Source organism: Spea bombifrons, chromosome 4 (genome assembly GCF_027358695.1).
Source record: "Spea bombifrons isolate aSpeBom1 chromosome 4, aSpeBom1.2.pri, whole genome shotgun sequence".
In the NCBI taxonomy this organism is placed as follows: Eukaryota; Metazoa; Chordata; class Amphibia; order Anura; family Pelobatidae; genus Spea; species Spea bombifrons.
Window position 1 is genome coordinate 108,044,536 of NC_071090.1, and position 15,842 is coordinate 108,060,377.

General features: G+C 48.0%; 2 protein-coding genes across 4 annotated transcripts in view; one reads left to right on the forward strand and one right to left on the reverse strand.

Annotated features, from left to right (window-relative positions):
- Positions 1 to 3,357: 3,357 nt before the first annotated feature.
- Positions 3,358 to 8,957, forward strand: LOC128491310 (1-phosphatidylinositol phosphodiesterase-like). Of its 2 annotated transcripts, XM_053463626.1 has the most exons (3): positions 3,358 to 3,499; positions 6,969 to 7,033; positions 8,044 to 8,957. In XM_053463626.1, exons 2-3 carry the CDS (start codon positions 6,998 to 7,000, stop codon positions 8,902 to 8,904), a joined length of 897 nt encoding a protein of 298 aa, XP_053319601.1. In that variant the 5' UTR covers positions 3,358 to 3,499; positions 6,969 to 6,997; the 3' UTR covers positions 8,905 to 8,957. The 2 variants fall into 2 exon arrangements, with proteins under 2 accessions (XP_053319601.1, XP_053319600.1); XM_053463625.1 differs by lacking the exon at positions 3,358 to 3,499 and having other exon boundaries at positions 6,895 to 7,033.
- A 1,858-nt stretch (positions 8,958 to 10,815) lies between these two features.
- Positions 10,816 to 15,842, reverse strand: part of CHD3 (chromodomain helicase DNA binding protein 3) — a 32,166-nt gene continuing 27,139 nt past the window's right edge. Inside the window, exons 30-40 of one of the 2 annotated variants that reach the window (XM_053462692.1) lie at positions 15,637 to 15,802; positions 15,376 to 15,500; positions 15,082 to 15,220; positions 14,832 to 14,912; positions 14,503 to 14,658; positions 14,156 to 14,264; positions 13,845 to 13,977; positions 13,524 to 13,719; positions 12,921 to 13,084; positions 11,331 to 11,454; positions 10,816 to 11,203 (exon numbers count right to left, since the gene is read on the reverse strand). In XM_053462692.1, coding sequence (XP_053318667.1) covers positions 11,103 to 11,203; positions 11,331 to 11,454; positions 12,921 to 13,084; positions 13,524 to 13,719; positions 13,845 to 13,977; positions 14,156 to 14,264; positions 14,503 to 14,658; positions 14,832 to 14,912; positions 15,082 to 15,220; positions 15,376 to 15,500; positions 15,637 to 15,802 — 1,494 coding nt within the window. In that variant the 3' untranslated portion in view covers positions 10,816 to 11,102. The remainder of the gene's footprint in view (positions 11,204 to 11,330; positions 11,455 to 12,920; positions 13,085 to 13,523; positions 13,720 to 13,844; positions 13,978 to 14,155; positions 14,265 to 14,502; positions 14,659 to 14,831; positions 14,913 to 15,081; positions 15,221 to 15,375; positions 15,501 to 15,636; positions 15,803 to 15,842) is intronic. The other variant, XM_053462693.1, reaches the window with a different exon arrangement.

Below are 15,842 nucleotides of genomic sequence, written 5' to 3' on the forward strand. Positions count from 1 at the left end.
ACATGGGGCACAGTCAGTAGATACATTCCATTGGTATCCATGGTAATTGCTCCAAATTGAGCACTTAGTCTGGCTCTATTCTGTTTTTCTTTTAGATTTGTTTTTGCAAAAATATGCAGAATCATCTAGGTTCCTCTATTAGGTGCTTACATGGGCATCCACAGGGGGACAAATATCTTCCCCTCTCCAACCCCAATACCTTCTTACCTCCTCTCCATTGCCGACCTCAGGAGAGGGGTTTCCTGGTGGGAAGCAAATGTTAGTCACCCATTAATGGGAAAAATGATACGACTTCGGTAGTAGTAGCTACAGACCAGTGTATACCTGCACAACATGAGAACTTTGGTTTACAATAGCTGGGGTGGTAAAGATTAGCCACAACTACCCCACTCTACAGTTCCTATGGTGTTCAGCCAATGATGGCTGACTATAAATCATGGGAGCTGCAGATAGCGTGTATCTACAATTCCCATAAAGTCCAGCCAGCGATATGGCTGACTGAATATCATTGTAGATACAATCAACAAAAGTTAGATGTGCATTCCACAGCAGCGCCAATCCATAAGGATATAAAAGCTAACCTTTGGCGCTCAATTGTTGAGTGCTCACTTTCCCATGAGTCTTGGGGAATGTATGCTCAACAGCGGGAGTAATAATAACTAATCCTAGTGACTGCAGCCTGCAAACTGTGTCTCGGCCCAGGCGGGGACTCTGCGTCTGTGAAGGAGCAGCTGCCAGAGTGAAGGGAAGGAGATCAGCTAGAGGGAGAGTAAGAAAGCAGACCAAACCAATCTGACAGGAGGGGGTGTACGGAATTTCATTTTAATGTTTTTCCCCCTGACTACCTGATGTTTTTTTTTTACTTCATATCCCGGGGGCCTCATACCGTTAGGCGCACAGCGCCATGGAACGCATCCTGATTCAGCAGAACCCTCCATAGTGTAAATGGGACAGTTGAGGGCATCCCTTGTAAACGTCCCATTGAGCAGCGACACATCGTAAGGATTATCCAAGAGGGTTTCCAGGTAGGCCAAACACACACCCCAATACCGTCAAACAATGAAGATGCATGAGGTGATTGGTTAAGACGTGATTGAGTTAATTTACATAAACACAATCTCCATAGACGACATTAACCGGTATGTGATGCCATATACTGGCGCCCTCTAGTGAAGATAGGAGGTACTGGGGCAATGTCCTCAATCAGGACTGGAAACAGCAAAAAAAATGGATGCATTGTCATGTTTCATGGATATTTGCCCTGTACCCAGAAATAAACTAAAATTATTTTTCCCACTCATTTTGAAGTTTGAATTTTCTTATCCTTATGTGCATTTACATCAATAAGGCATCTTTCAGGTAATTTGTGTAAAGGGTAGTTATTGGTAATTAATTCCAATAAACTCACTTTATCCACAGACCTGGAGGCCGCCATTGTTGTCAGTCATCGGATATTGTGGGGGGGACTTCCCCTGCGCAAGCACCACACTGAGCTGATGCTTTACGGCAATGCTAATGAAGTCCGTTCCTCCATTGGCTACCATTAGTCAGAGAGTCCACGGGTGATTAAGACTGAGCTTCCATTCACCACAAGACAATACGATAAGGAGTCAGGGTGTTTGTCTAGTCGATGACAGAGCTAGAACACATAATCATGACAAATGTCAAAATATTGTTTTTCATAAAAAAAAAAACAGATATTCAATAGTTTTGAAAAATATTTTTAAAATGATCTGTGGAAAAAAAATGGGTGAGCTCCCTTTAGCGGACACGGAAGTGATAAGGACCATAAAGAAGGAAGTAAAATACATTCTATACCCCGACCGCCTCCATTCCCGTACTTTCTAGTTGCCACTCTCTTGCCGTGGGATTTCTGGCAGGTGTCAGCGATCTGATTAACGTTCCAATTATACTCTATAAACTTGTTGGTTTTTCCGTTTCTCCTATCAAACCTCAGGAATCCAGATTAGACGGAACGTGTTGGCCGTTCCAACAAAATATTTACAAAAAAACTGTGATTTTTTTTTTTAACCCCTTAAGGACAATGGGCGGTCCCTAAACTCATTGAAAACAATGCATTTTGAGCCCGTACATGTACAGGCTTTGTCATTAAGGGGTTAAATATAAAGCCCCGTGGCTTTACACAAGGGGCAAAAGAGTTAAACTTCTCAAATTGCTAAATTTAAGAAAGAAATTGATAAATTGGATGTGACGACCCCCCCCCCCAGTCAGAAATAATTCCTCCTCTGGGCACATTCTCAAAAAAGAATTATTAGGACCAGGGGAGGGCTAGGAATTGCCACCCAGAGGGGCAAGTTTAGTCCGGTGTCCCAGCAGCTGAAAACAGGGTAGGAAGAAAATGTGTTTGGAGTGTAGTATCCAAAAAACATATAATTCTAGAAAGGGAATGCATAGAACAGGGGCGTCCAACCTGCGGCCCTCCAGCTGCTGCAGGACTACATCTCCCATACTCCTCAGCCAGCCCCTTAGCTGAAAGAGCATTATGGGAGATGTAGTCCTGCAGCAGCTGGAGGGCCGCAGGTTGGACGCCCCTGGCATAGAATATACATAAAGGAACATGGAAAGCGTAATTAGAACGCACAATAATAGCTATCAAAAATCTTATTCTTTTAACTTCTAATCTAATCTTCTAGGAGGTGGGACTGCACCCCGAAAGAGCTACAAAGTGAGGAAGAATCAGGGGGTTTCAGTTAATTTGTAAAAATGGAAAAACAAATTGTAGGTCAGTACGAGGCCAAGGAACCTTCACGCTACAGACAAAGAGGCCACCTTTGAAGATTAGAGATGCCACGGCTACATAGGAGAACAGAGGAGGACATTCTTTGCAGTAAGGGCTGTAAAGCTTTAGAATCCACTACCTGTGGAGATAGTGACTGCAGGAATTCTGAATGCTGTTTGACAGGACGGGGTACTCTGGGTACACGTAGTTGTCTCTCCACTGGCCATGTGGAGTCACAAAGAGGCACGTCCATGTTCTTCATCAGGACCAGTGCTATTAAAAGATAATACAGTTTAATATCTATGGAAGCGTCATTTTTTTTCAGTCCTTCTTATTTAACTGAACTTGTGTTTTGGCCATCGTGTAGTCCCAGCACCAGACCCAAGAGTCAGGTTGTTTTCCGGCAGAACCGACGGCCGGTAGTCCGGTCCATCACAGGACACATGGCACAGTATTTTTGGACTATTTGGCAACTATGTTTTTAATAGTTCAACTATGAAGTGCCACCATTATCTCCTGCCATTCCATCTTTCTTTATATGCATCTTCTTCACCCTTCTCTCTCTTTGCCCTCCTCTCCTCCGTCCCTGCCATCATCTCTCCTCTGGCCCTCTGGAATTCTCTCTCCCCCCACAAGCAGCTCACTGAATTCTCACTCCGCTCCCTCCCTAAAGAAAGGACACAGCTGATAACAGCAAGTTTTAAAACAAAGCTGGAACTGCTGAGGGCAGAGAACGGTCAAAACAACCCGAGCCGGCAGGTAGGAGAGGACCTCACTACACAAACACATACAGAAACCCAGACACTGCACTACTACACCATACCAGCCTCCCACTCACACACTACTACACCATACCAGCCTCCCACTCACACACTACTACACCATACCAGCCTCCCACTCACACACTACTACACCATACCAGCCTCCCACTCACACACTACTACACCATACCAGCCACTCACTCACACACTATTACACCATACCAGCCTCCCACTCACACACTACTACACCATACCAGCCTCCCACTCACACACCACTACACCATACCAGCCTCCCACTCACACACTACTACACCATACCAGCCTCCCACTCACACACACTACTACACCATACCAGCCTCTCACTCACACACTACTACACCATACCAGCTTCCCACTCACACACTATTACACCATACCAGCCTCCCACTCACACACTATTACACCATACCAGCCTCCCACTCACACACTACTACACCATACCAGCCTCCCACTCACACACTACTACACTACACCAGCCTCCCACTCACACACTTCTACACCATACCAGCCTCCCACTCACACACTACTACACCATACCAGCCTCCCACTCACACACTATTACACCATACCAGCCTCCCACTCACACACTTCTACACCATACCAGCCTCCCACTCACACACTACTACACCATACCAGCCTCCCACTCACACACACTACTACACCATACCAGCCTCTCACTCACACACTACTACACCATACCAGCTTCCCACTCACACACTATTACACCATACCAGCCTCCCACTCACACACTTCTACACCATACCAGCCTCCCACTCACACACTACTACACCATACCAGCCTCCCACTCACACACACTACTACACCATACCAGCCTCTCACTCACACACTACTACACCATACCAGCTTCCCACTCACACACTATTACACCATACCAGCCTCCCACTCACACACTACTACACCATACCAGCTTCCCACTCACACACTACTACACCATACCAGCCTCCCACTCACACACTATTACACCATACAAGCCTCCCACTCACACACTACTACACCATACCAGCCACTCACTCACACACTACTACACCATACCAGCCTCCCACTCACACATTACTACACCATACCAGCCGCCCACTCACACACTACTACACCATACCAGCCTCACACATTACTACACCATACCAGCCCCCCACTCACACACTACTATACCATACCAGCCTCCCACTCACACACTACTACACCATACCAGCCTCCCACTCACAGACTATTACACCATACAAGCCTCCCACTCACACACTACTACACCATACCAGCCACTCACTCACACACTACTACACCATACCAGCCTCCCACTCACACATTACTACACCATACCAGCCGCCCACTCACACACTACTACACCATACCAGCCTCACACATTACTACACCATACCAGCCTCCCACTCACACACTACTACACCATACCAGCCTCCCACTCACACACTACTACACCATACCAGCCACTCACTCACACACTATTACACCATACCAGCCTCCCACTCACAGACTATTACACCATACAAGCCTCCCACTCACACACTACTACACCATACCAGCCACTCACTCACACACTATTACACCATACCAGCCTCCCACTCACACACTACTACACCATACCAGCCTCCCACTCACACACTACTACACCATACCAGCCTCCCACTCACACACTACTACACCATACCAGCCTCCCACTCATACACTACTACACTACACCAGCCTCCCACTCACACACTACTACACCATGCCAGCCTCCCACTCACACACTACTACACCATACCAGCCTCCCACTCACACACTACTACACCATACCAGCCTCCCACTCACACACTACTACACCATACCAGCCTCTCACTCACACACTACTACACCATACCAGCCTCCCACTCACACACTACTACACCATACCAGCCTTCCACTCACACACTACTACACCATACCAGCCTCCCACTCACACACTACTACACCATACCAGCCTCCCACTCACACACTACTACACCATACCAGCCTCCCACTCACACACTACTACACCATGCCAGCCTCCCACTCACACATTACTACACCATACCAGCTTCCCACTCACACACTACTACACCATACCAGCCTCCCACTCACACACTATTACACCATACCAGCCTCCCACTCACACACTACTACACCATACCAGCCTCCCACTCACACACTATTACACCATACCAGCCTCCCACTCACACACTATTACACCATGCCAGCCTCCCCCTCACACACTATTACACCGTGACATGTTTACACAGCACAGGTACAGCGCAGACAGCGGCGGTGCCAGCCTCCCCTCACACACTACTACACCGTGACATGTATACACAGCACAGATACAGCTCAGACAGCGGCAGTGCCAGCCTCCCCCTCACACACTACTACACCGTGGCATGTATACACAGCACAGATACAGCGCAGACAGTGGCAGTGCCAGCCTCCCCTCACACACTACTACACCGTGACATGTATATACAGCACAGATACAGCGCAGACAGCGGCAGCCTCCCCTCACACACTACTACACCGTGACATGTATACACAGCACAGGTACAGCGTAGACAGCGGCAGTGCCAGCCTCCGATCACACACTACTACACTGTGACATGGAACAGCCTCCCCTCACACACTACTACACCGTGACATGTATACACAGCACAGGTATAGCGCAGACAGCGGCAGCCTCCCCCTCACACACTACTACACCGTGACATGTATACACAGCACAGGTACAGCGCAGACAGTGGCAGTGCCAGCCTCCCCTCACACACTACTACACCGTGACATGTATACACAGCACAGATACAGCGCAGACAGCGGCAGCCTCCCCTCACACACTACTACACCGTGACATGTATACACAGCACAGGTACAGCGCAGACAGCGGCAGCCTCCCCCTCACACACTACTACACTGTGACATGTATACACAGCGCAGATACAGCGCAGACAGCGGCAGTGCCAGCCTCCCCTCACACACTACTACACCGTGACATGTATACACAGCACAGGTACAGTGCAGACAGCGGCAGCCTCCCCCTCACACACTACTACACCGTGACATGTATATACAGCACAGATACAGCGCAGACAGCGGCAGCCTCCCCTCACACACTACTACACCGTGACATGTATACACAGCACAGGTACAGCGTAGACAGCGGCAGTGCCAGCCTCCGATCACACACTACTACACTGTGACATGGAACAGCCTCCCCTCACACACTACTACACCGTGACATGTATACACAGCACAGATACAGCGCAGACAGCGGCAGTGCCAGCCTCCGATCACACACTACTATACTGTGACAAGGAACAGCATCCCCTCACACACTACTACACCGTGACATGTATACACAGCACAGGTACGACTCCCACTCGGAGTCCATTAATTTTCCCCCTCTTCCACTGCAGTATCAGCCGTTACCAAGCCCTGCGTCTTCATGGATCCTCTGTTCCGAGTGTTATTCTACTTTCTGGTGAGTAAAACTTTGCCTCTAATACCGAATACATTTGTGTAAAACTCCTACTACTTGGTGACCTTGTGATATGATAGATTTCAAACCATTTTATTATTAATAGGTTTTTTCTTAAGGTATATAGTAGATATTTCAAGAACGCATTTTACCTGTATTTTGTATACTTTGTAAAAAAGTTTTGCTTTTCTGAGAAGGTGGTAGATAGGTAGAACCGTCTCCCAGCAGAAGTGGTAGAGGATAAAACAATGAGGGAATTTAAACATGCATGAAATATCGAATATTTTTTTCATTGTTTTTGCTGCATGAAAATGGCCAAACCAAATTCTAGTCCTCCTTTTAATTTAATTGTTCTATATTTTTGGATCTGGTCAATAAGAATGCTGTGGGCTAGTAACTAGAAACTATAACTAGTGGTTTTTAATAGTTATCTCTTTATTTTTGCTCACTGGGCTATTATTATTAGCATTATTTGTAATTATTTGGTTAGCAATGTTTCTATTATATTAGTTTTGTATTTATTTGGATATATTTTCTTGGATCCGCACAGGAGAGATGGGGTTAATTAGCCTTGAGGCCGTGGACTGGAGGGGGGGGGTCTTTACTTTAGGGGCTAGAGGGACCCAGGGTGTGATGGGGAATAATTCATTGACACCAACATCACTGTTACGCAACAAGAGACAATCGTTAAGTCTTCTCCAAATATTCTCCATCATTATTCCAAGACAGAGCGATTTGCCTACTCATTAACATATGCAAATAAGCAATCGGAGATGCCAGTTAACAAAAATGCATGAATCTACAAGGTAATTCTATGCTAATGAGAAGCTGAGTAGTGGGGTTACTGGCTATACAGTAAACAGCGAGGGAGAGAGAATGAGAAGAGAACAACGATTCTGAGATCAGGTGTTGACCACGACGTGTTGTCGTTGAGGTTTAAAACATTTTCATTCCTGTATGTTTTATGGTGGAGAGCCATTATCTTCTCATGAATGTTAACCATGAATCTGTAGGTCGCTGAAGTTCTTGGAGATCAGACCCCGGCATTTGACAGCACAGAAGTTCCTTCGGTCACTTGGCCAGATTGGATGGCTAGTCTCCCGGACCACCTACCGCTTTCATCCTTGGCGATCCCGGGCACTCATGATACCATGGCATTTTATGGTGGCTCGCTGGCTGAATGCCAAAGCTGGAGGCTAGAAAATCAATATAAAGCTGGAATTCGATTCTTAGACATCCGGTGTAGACATTACCAAGACCGCCTGCCCATCTTCCATGGAGTGTCCTACCAACGTACTGATTTTGTAGAAGTCCTTATCGACACGGTGAGATTCTTGACTGAATATCCGACCGAAACTGTGCTGATGAGGGTGAAAGAAGAGTACGAGCCTTATCAGAACACAAGAAGCTTCTACAAGAGTGTAGCCGAAGTGGTGGAATCCATTGGACAACATTGGTTCCTGAGGACCAATTACCTTCCTACCTTGGGTGAAGCCAGGGGAAAAGTGATCATTTTGCAGAACTTCCAATCCTTGGGAGAGGGTCCAGATTTTGGACCTCCCTATCCTGGTTCAATGAGCATCTCCGATGAGTATCAAGTGACTGACGATAATGAAAAGTGGAAGGAGGTGGAGAGGCATCTTAATGTGGCCCAAAGTGGAGATCCCAAGATGACCTATCTAACCTACTCTTCTGGAGTTCACTGGCTCCTCTATCCACCAAAGAACTTGGCTTATCTGATTAATCCAAGACTACATGAGTTCCTCTCAGCTATACATTCTTTAGAAAGTAGGAGCAGGTCAGTGGGGGTAGTTATCTTGGATTTTCCTGGGGCTGAACTTGTGAGGGAAATTATCTTGGACAACTGGAAGTAAGCGAAGAGGATGTAATGTAGGTGAGCAGCACTTCAATAAAATTGTTAATCCAGGGTCGCCTACCAATGCTGCTGGAAAAGATAGCAGCGTGAATAGTTAAAATGAGGGTTACTAGGGGTTATTTGCCCTGATAGGGTAAGTTATGGTTAGAGGTCAAGGTAAGGGCAGTTAAGAGCTAGAATTCACACACAAATTACTTAATTTTGACAGAATGAGGATACTCACCATTAAAGTTTAATATGACCATCGTTTGTGCTAAAAAGATAGGTCTCACTTTTGAGACAAAGGCTTTGCTACCGAATTAATAAATGTCTGTTCTCTAAAAGGCTTGATTAGTGGATTTTTAAAAACATTTTAACAATTTCTAAGCTCTTAATAAACGTCCACCTACGTTGTTAGGGTCCATCATGCCATTGGTCCCAGTCTGGGGTAACTGCTGGTTAACCAAATACATCTAATTAAACTCGTATCGTCCAATAGAATTCCTACCATTCATATAAACCCATCTTCCTACAATCAAATCCTACCTCCAACACAGTCTGTTTTTGGAGGATGGTCCCGTTTTGATACTTCTGTCCTTATTCCACACACTGGGCTGTCTTTGTTTACTAAGGACATTTCACATGAAATGTTATCACTAAGCCACTGTGTTTTGTATACTTTGTAACAAAGTTTTACTTTCCTGAGTGGGTGGTAGGTAGGTAGAACAGTCTCCCAGCAGAAGTGGTAGAGGATGATACAGCGAGGGAATTGAAACATGCATTAAACGGACACCTGGAAGGCTGTGCGAGTTCAGAAGGGTTAATGCAAGCATAACTCCTGCCCATCTGGTTTTCCTCTAGACATTTCCAATTTTCAGGCACTGTTGTCCTGGGAGTTTGGGATGATTGGGGGGGGGGTGCTTGGGAGCTCTAAAACAATTGAAGCTCTTTGGGCAAGTCGGGGAGCCTAAGACAAAACTTCAGGATAATATGCATAATATGTCTTGTGTTGATATGAGGTTGTATTTACCTAATATTCAGACCTGCTAAGGAACAGATGATTGTTCTTATGTCCTGATATGTAAAATCATAGAACTCAAAGAGGGTGTACATTCTTTTTCACACGATTGTATATGGGCCCCCGACCTGCCAGCAGAACACTTGGGGGGGGGTTCATACTAGGCTGAGTAACAAAAATAATAATTTCTTGGTAGGATTGGACCTTAATAAAAGGTAATTAGACCCCATTTATCTCTCACGGGGGCCTCACACAAACCCGTCCTAGGCTTTTAAATCGACTGGCGTTTCACCAACTACATCTCGGCATCGTCAGGTCCCCCCTCCTCCAGCCTCTTTCGCACTCTATATAAAAACAAAGAAAGAAGACACCTTCCACCACAGGAAGAAATAAAAAGTATAATTTATATGTACATCACAGAGCAAAGAGCAGACCATGAAAAGAAAAAGGGGGGACCAAAGTCACACAAGGCATTGCAGGCGTGGCAGCGTATACGGGAAGCAACGTGGTTGTATGTATATACATTGTATATAAACTTCAGTTGGAACGGGATCACTTTTGGCTTGCAGTGGCGAGAGGACACATGGGACACACAGACGGAATTGAAATCTTACACTCTGGGCGTCAGGGTTGGTCTGCAGGAAAGGGACAGGGGGTCTTTGTTCTCCCCTATATGGCTGTTGGAGTGCAGGGAAAAGGGAGACTATTTGGTTGAAACCATAAGGACACCCTTGAGTGGAAGGGGGTAACTAGCTTGCTTCTTTCTGCGATACCTTGAGCATTCCGCTGCGTTCTCTGGAGTGCCGGAGGGGCACGGAAATCTATTCATTATATAAACCTGTAACATTCTGCGTTGGAAACGTATGCTCCAAATCCCCTCTTGCTTTTCTAGGAGCATAGCTGTAGGGGAAAACAAGAGCCATAGGCCCTTCTGTGGCCCTGCAAGGGGGGGGGGTCAGGGTAGACTCGCGGCTCCTTCTGGATCACGATGCCGGTGGTGTAGTAGACGCCTAGCGTGGTCACCCTTAAGAGGTTAGGATATACTGGTAGCTTCCTCTGGGCTTGGTCACCACGAACGAGAAGATTGCGTAAAATTGCAGTACAGGCAAAAGCTCCTGCGAGTCCAATGATATCTGTGGCCCCCTGGCGGGTCACCGCTTTCATTCAGTTCCACGTATGTTTTTTGCGTGGTTGCAGGATCAGTCGTCGATGCAGATCACTTCCCCACCTCTCCCTTCCTTTCTCTCCAGTAACTCCATCTCTCGTTCTTTTTTCACAAGAACCGGAGGACCGTTAGAAACTGAAGGAACAGAGAGAGGAGGAGGCATTATGGACCTTATACACAACACGGAATCAAATGGCATCCATATCCATGTCTGCCACAGATAATTAACTTAAGATATAGGACATGTCACCGGTCTTCTTACCTGAAAGAAAAGACCCCGGGGGCATCTGGTTATAGTTTGCCCCAGAGAGTGGGGCTGTGGTTGGGGTGCCTGCGAAGGGTCCTCCGAATAGAGGAGGAGTGGTGTACGGGCCTGGAGGGAACACCTGTGGATTCATAGGGGAAAGAACCTATATTGAGTATTCACAGATAAAAAAAAACCACATTATTAACAATCTGCAACATGACCAAAACTAAACTAATAGTACCCACCGGAAAAATGGACGCTCTGCGGCTCGGTCAACGCAGTTTACACCACGTCGTAAAGCAGGCCTGCTACACCCGATACAAGCTTTACACTAAGCTACAGGGCAATTATTTTTGGGGGTCAGCTGTTAAAAGTTTGAAGCTCCAGGGCGTCTTCACATACATCAGACAGCCATCACACAGAACCTGACGGAACTAAAACCGACGCGGGAAGAAACCCAAAGTTTTAGGAAAGTTTAAAGTCGGGGGAGCCGGACCCCTCTCTTTAATTGGCCTTCGTGATATCAGGAGTGCAAAAAAAGCTAGAAACTCCTTAAAGAGTCAGAAAACTTTACAACTATTGGAATTTTCTGTAAACGTGGCTGATCTACTCAGCAGCGAGGAACTCTGCTTCAACTTCCAAAGAGGGATCGATGACCTAACTACGAAGTACAAGCATCTCTGTCAACGGTGGTGGCAAAAATCAATGACTTCTTCAAAAAAATCAATTAAATAAAGTATTTTTCATGAAGCATTTTCTCCTCCGTTCTCCTCCAGCATCAGTGGCTGCGGCAGGGGAACGGGCTCAGCTCGTGTGCCGTAGTGGGAAGGGGGGGGGGCTGAATTACAATCGTAGCTGGCCTCGTAGCTACGTTCCACAGCAAGAAGAATACAATTGTTTTTACCTACTGAACTATTACACACACACACACAATAAAATACAGAATATATATATATATATATATATATATATATATATATATATATATATATATATATATTCTGTAACAGGCTTGCTTTAAGAAAGAGGCACTGCTGATGCATTTGCTCTCCTATTGGTGAGATCCAGAACCAAAAAGAGTAGTGAAAAGGAGCGCCATTGATAATATTTTTTGCTATATTTAACTATTTTCAGGTAACGCAGGCGCTATGACCCTAAAAAAAAAAATGTTAAACTTTTTTCGATAACTTTCGATCGCCTTTCTTCCTATCACAAAGGAACAGTAAAGGCTATATAGCAACTCAATGTTTAGCCACCATCTGACGGGGAACACTGCCGTGCCAGGCAATATGTGCCGCCAACGGAAGACACGCAGAGGAAAAAGAAGAATGTGGACAGTATATAAAGTACTACTAGAATGCAAGCCCGTGTCAGCAGGGCCCTCCTCGCCTGTCCTGCTCACCTATTGTACAGCGCTGTGGAATATGCAGGCGCTATATAAAACACAATAATAAATAATGATACCTACTTTTACAAACCATGTATATACTTAGCCTTTGCTGACCCTTTAGCTCGTTTTACTTCTGCACCATGATTCCCCCCCGCCCATCATACACATCCCCCTCTCCTCCCTAGTTGCGTTCCTTGCCCTCTCCCATCTCTCACCGGAGGAGCTGTGCTCTCGCTCCCCTTGCTTGCAAGCCGGCTCAGGATACTGCGCTCGGACATCTGCAGTCGGGCCGCGATGGGCGGGATGCGCGCGAGGGAGGCGGGCAGGCGCGTCACATCCGCCTTCATATCGCTCAGCAGCTCCTCCAGCTGGTTCAGCACTGAAGAGGGGGGAGAGCTCAGACACTGGCACCCCGAAACCTCGGTCACCCCCTTATTATAATCTTCTGCCTCATGCCCCCATGCACTCCCCCCCATCCACCACTACTCCGAAAACACGTCCCGATTTCTGCCCGTGCCCACGTAAGGCGGACACGCCATCAAATAAACGGACTTTATGGACTACGTTGAGTTACATCTTCCATGTTCCTCTGCCGTTTTGAACAGACCATCCTTAAAGAAAGGATGCAAAGATGTGTCTTCATGATGCGTACATCTAGATGACACGTTACTTACGCACTGACCGCGTGAATACATCAAACATGCGTCAAATACTCTACTCTCCGAGATCCTGCCCTCGCTCCGGCCCCCTTCTCTATGTGGGGTTTCTGCCTACCTGCAGCTCTCCCCCGCTTGTGTCCCCGAAGTCTCTCTCCATACCTTTGTGCAGCACGGCATTGGCCGGCTTGTTTCCAGCCAAGGACTCCTTGGAGAGGTGCTGGTGGCTCTCGGCCAGGCACTCCACCTCGGAGAAGCGGGCGTTGAGGGCCATCGCCGGGTGAGAAGGGTCCTGGGTCATGTTCAGGTAGGCGGCTCGTCGGAGCTGCTCCTCTATCACCAAGGCCTGTTCAAGGAGCTGAGAGGGAGAAGCAGAGGAAGAAGCAGAATTATGTGGGGGGCACACGAAGGATTGGACTGGACTGAAGACGGGAGGAGAGAGGGGCCGAGAGCTGGGCCGAGGGGGGGGGGCAGAGACCGCACCTTGAACCGCCGTGCAAGGAACTTATTCTTCATCTCCAGGAAGTTGCCCTTATTGGTCTCCGATTTGAAAGGCTCGTTAATGATAGAAAACGGGGCGTCGTTCTGAATGTCCTGCCACCGAGCATACCCGTGTCTGAAAGAGAGCGTTAAAGAAAGCGTGCCACGGAAAAGACAGACCGCACGGAGAGGTTCTATCCGTACAGCACTGAGAACGGGGATGGAACGGAAGAGGATGGTGACATCAGAACGTCGTTACGCCCGGTCTCACGGCCTCTTCCAGCTCCCTTTATAACCACAAACCACAAGGATACACCACGACCCCGGCCAGTAACCAGTAGTCGTGCCGCCGGTGCCAGATCTCGTTCATCCTGCCGGAGCAGATGGCGGCTCGTTCTTCATTCTGCCACAAAGTGTGAAGTTCTATAGGAGAGAAAAAAGGGGACCTGTCCGACTGGTGGCTCAGCTCCGCTAGGGCCCTGCCCAGGCAGATTCATACGCCGGCCTGCACTCCCACCCTGCGGCCTGCACTCCCACCCTGCGGCCTGCACTCCCACCCTGCAGCCTGCACTCCCACCCTGCGGCCTGCAATCCCACCCTGCGGCCAGCACTCCCACCCGCCGGCCTGCAATCGTTTCTCAGCGTATAACCCAGCACTTACCCGTGAAGCCGCCGTCCGCAATGTTGAACATGAAACGAGGCCTCTCTGGTTTACTCTCCTCTTTTCTGCCGTTACTGTTCTTTGCGTCCTCTTTCTGGGGGTTCACGGTCTTCACGTCTTTAACCGCTTCTTTCTCAGACTTTCCTTCTTCTGTCGCTGAAAGAAAACGTAACGGCGTGAGAGGCCGTGAGAACGGCTCCTGCTGTCTGTGTCCCTTCCAAAGAGCAGACCCCTGGCACCCCCTCCAGTCTGTATCGCCCTCCGTGGGGCAGGACGGGATCCCCTCCCCTCGCGACAATTTGCCGTCAGGCCCGCAGAGCCACACTCACCCCGCTGCGCGTCTCCCTCCTGCCGGTCGGCGGCTCGGTCTTGCTCAGCGGCGCCATCCAGTGGTTTCTCAAGTTCAGCAACTGTGGGGGCAAAAAAAAATATCAAAGACGCACCAAACGGTACGTGATCTTCTTACGCCCTCTAAGACGTGGCTGGCCAGAGCCAGCTCATGAGGGCCAGACAGAAGTGTTCACATTTGATACAATACTTAATTTACAAATGATTGAAACCCAGCCTTAGCGCACATACCGGGCTTCTCCTCTGTGCCGGGGGTATCCGGCTCGGGCTTCCCCGCAGCCAGGTCCGGGGGTTCTACGCTCTGTTTCTCGTCGCTCATCTCAGGCCCAGCGTTTGGTGGCGGCTTCACAGTATCGGGAGGACTCGGGGTCTACAAAACAGATTTTTTTATTATTATTATTATTTTGGTAATCGGGGTATTTAAATGTCCTAGAGTCCATCTGTTATACGCAGAGGAAAGTACAGGCTGAACGTTATATTAGCGATCCATACAGCCGGGATCCGCCCGGGTTCGGTGAGGCTTACCCTCGCAGCGCCGGTTTGGTCGACCTCGGCTTCTTTACTTTCTTTCCCCTCTTTGCTTTCAGCTGCCTCTTCTTTATCGCCCGGGGTCCCCCCATTCTCACCCCTCTCGCTGGGAGCCGGCGTGGCTAAAATACAAAACCACGTTTTCAGATTGCCATTTTCACGCGGAAAAAGCTTTTTAGGACCAGGGTCTCGTTAAAAACCATGCTTCGCGTCTCCACTTCCGTTCAGGGATAATTAACGGATCGTTGATATTCCCACCTGGTTTTGACGTGCAGGGGGTGTTGGTGAGGCTGGGTTCCGGCGTTGTAGTGGAGGTCTTCACAGTCGGGGAGGACGCTCGGGACGACAGCTTGGAGTCGAGGCTTGGGTCAGGCATCACCTCAGGCATGCTCCAGCGGCCATTGATGTGTTCGAACTCCTGTATCTGGAATTTAAACGATGGGAGAGGTCAAGGGTGGGACGCC

Bases quoted from the DNA above. Each gene is read 5' to 3' on its own strand.
- LOC128491310 (XM_053463626.1), top strand. From the start codon at position 6,998: ATGGATCCTCTGTTCCGAGTGTTATTCTACTTTCTG. The intron at 7,034-8,043 runs GTGAGTAAAACT...ATGAATCTGTAG, and splicing joins GAGTGTTATTCTACTTTCTG to GTCGCTGAAGTTCTTGGAGA.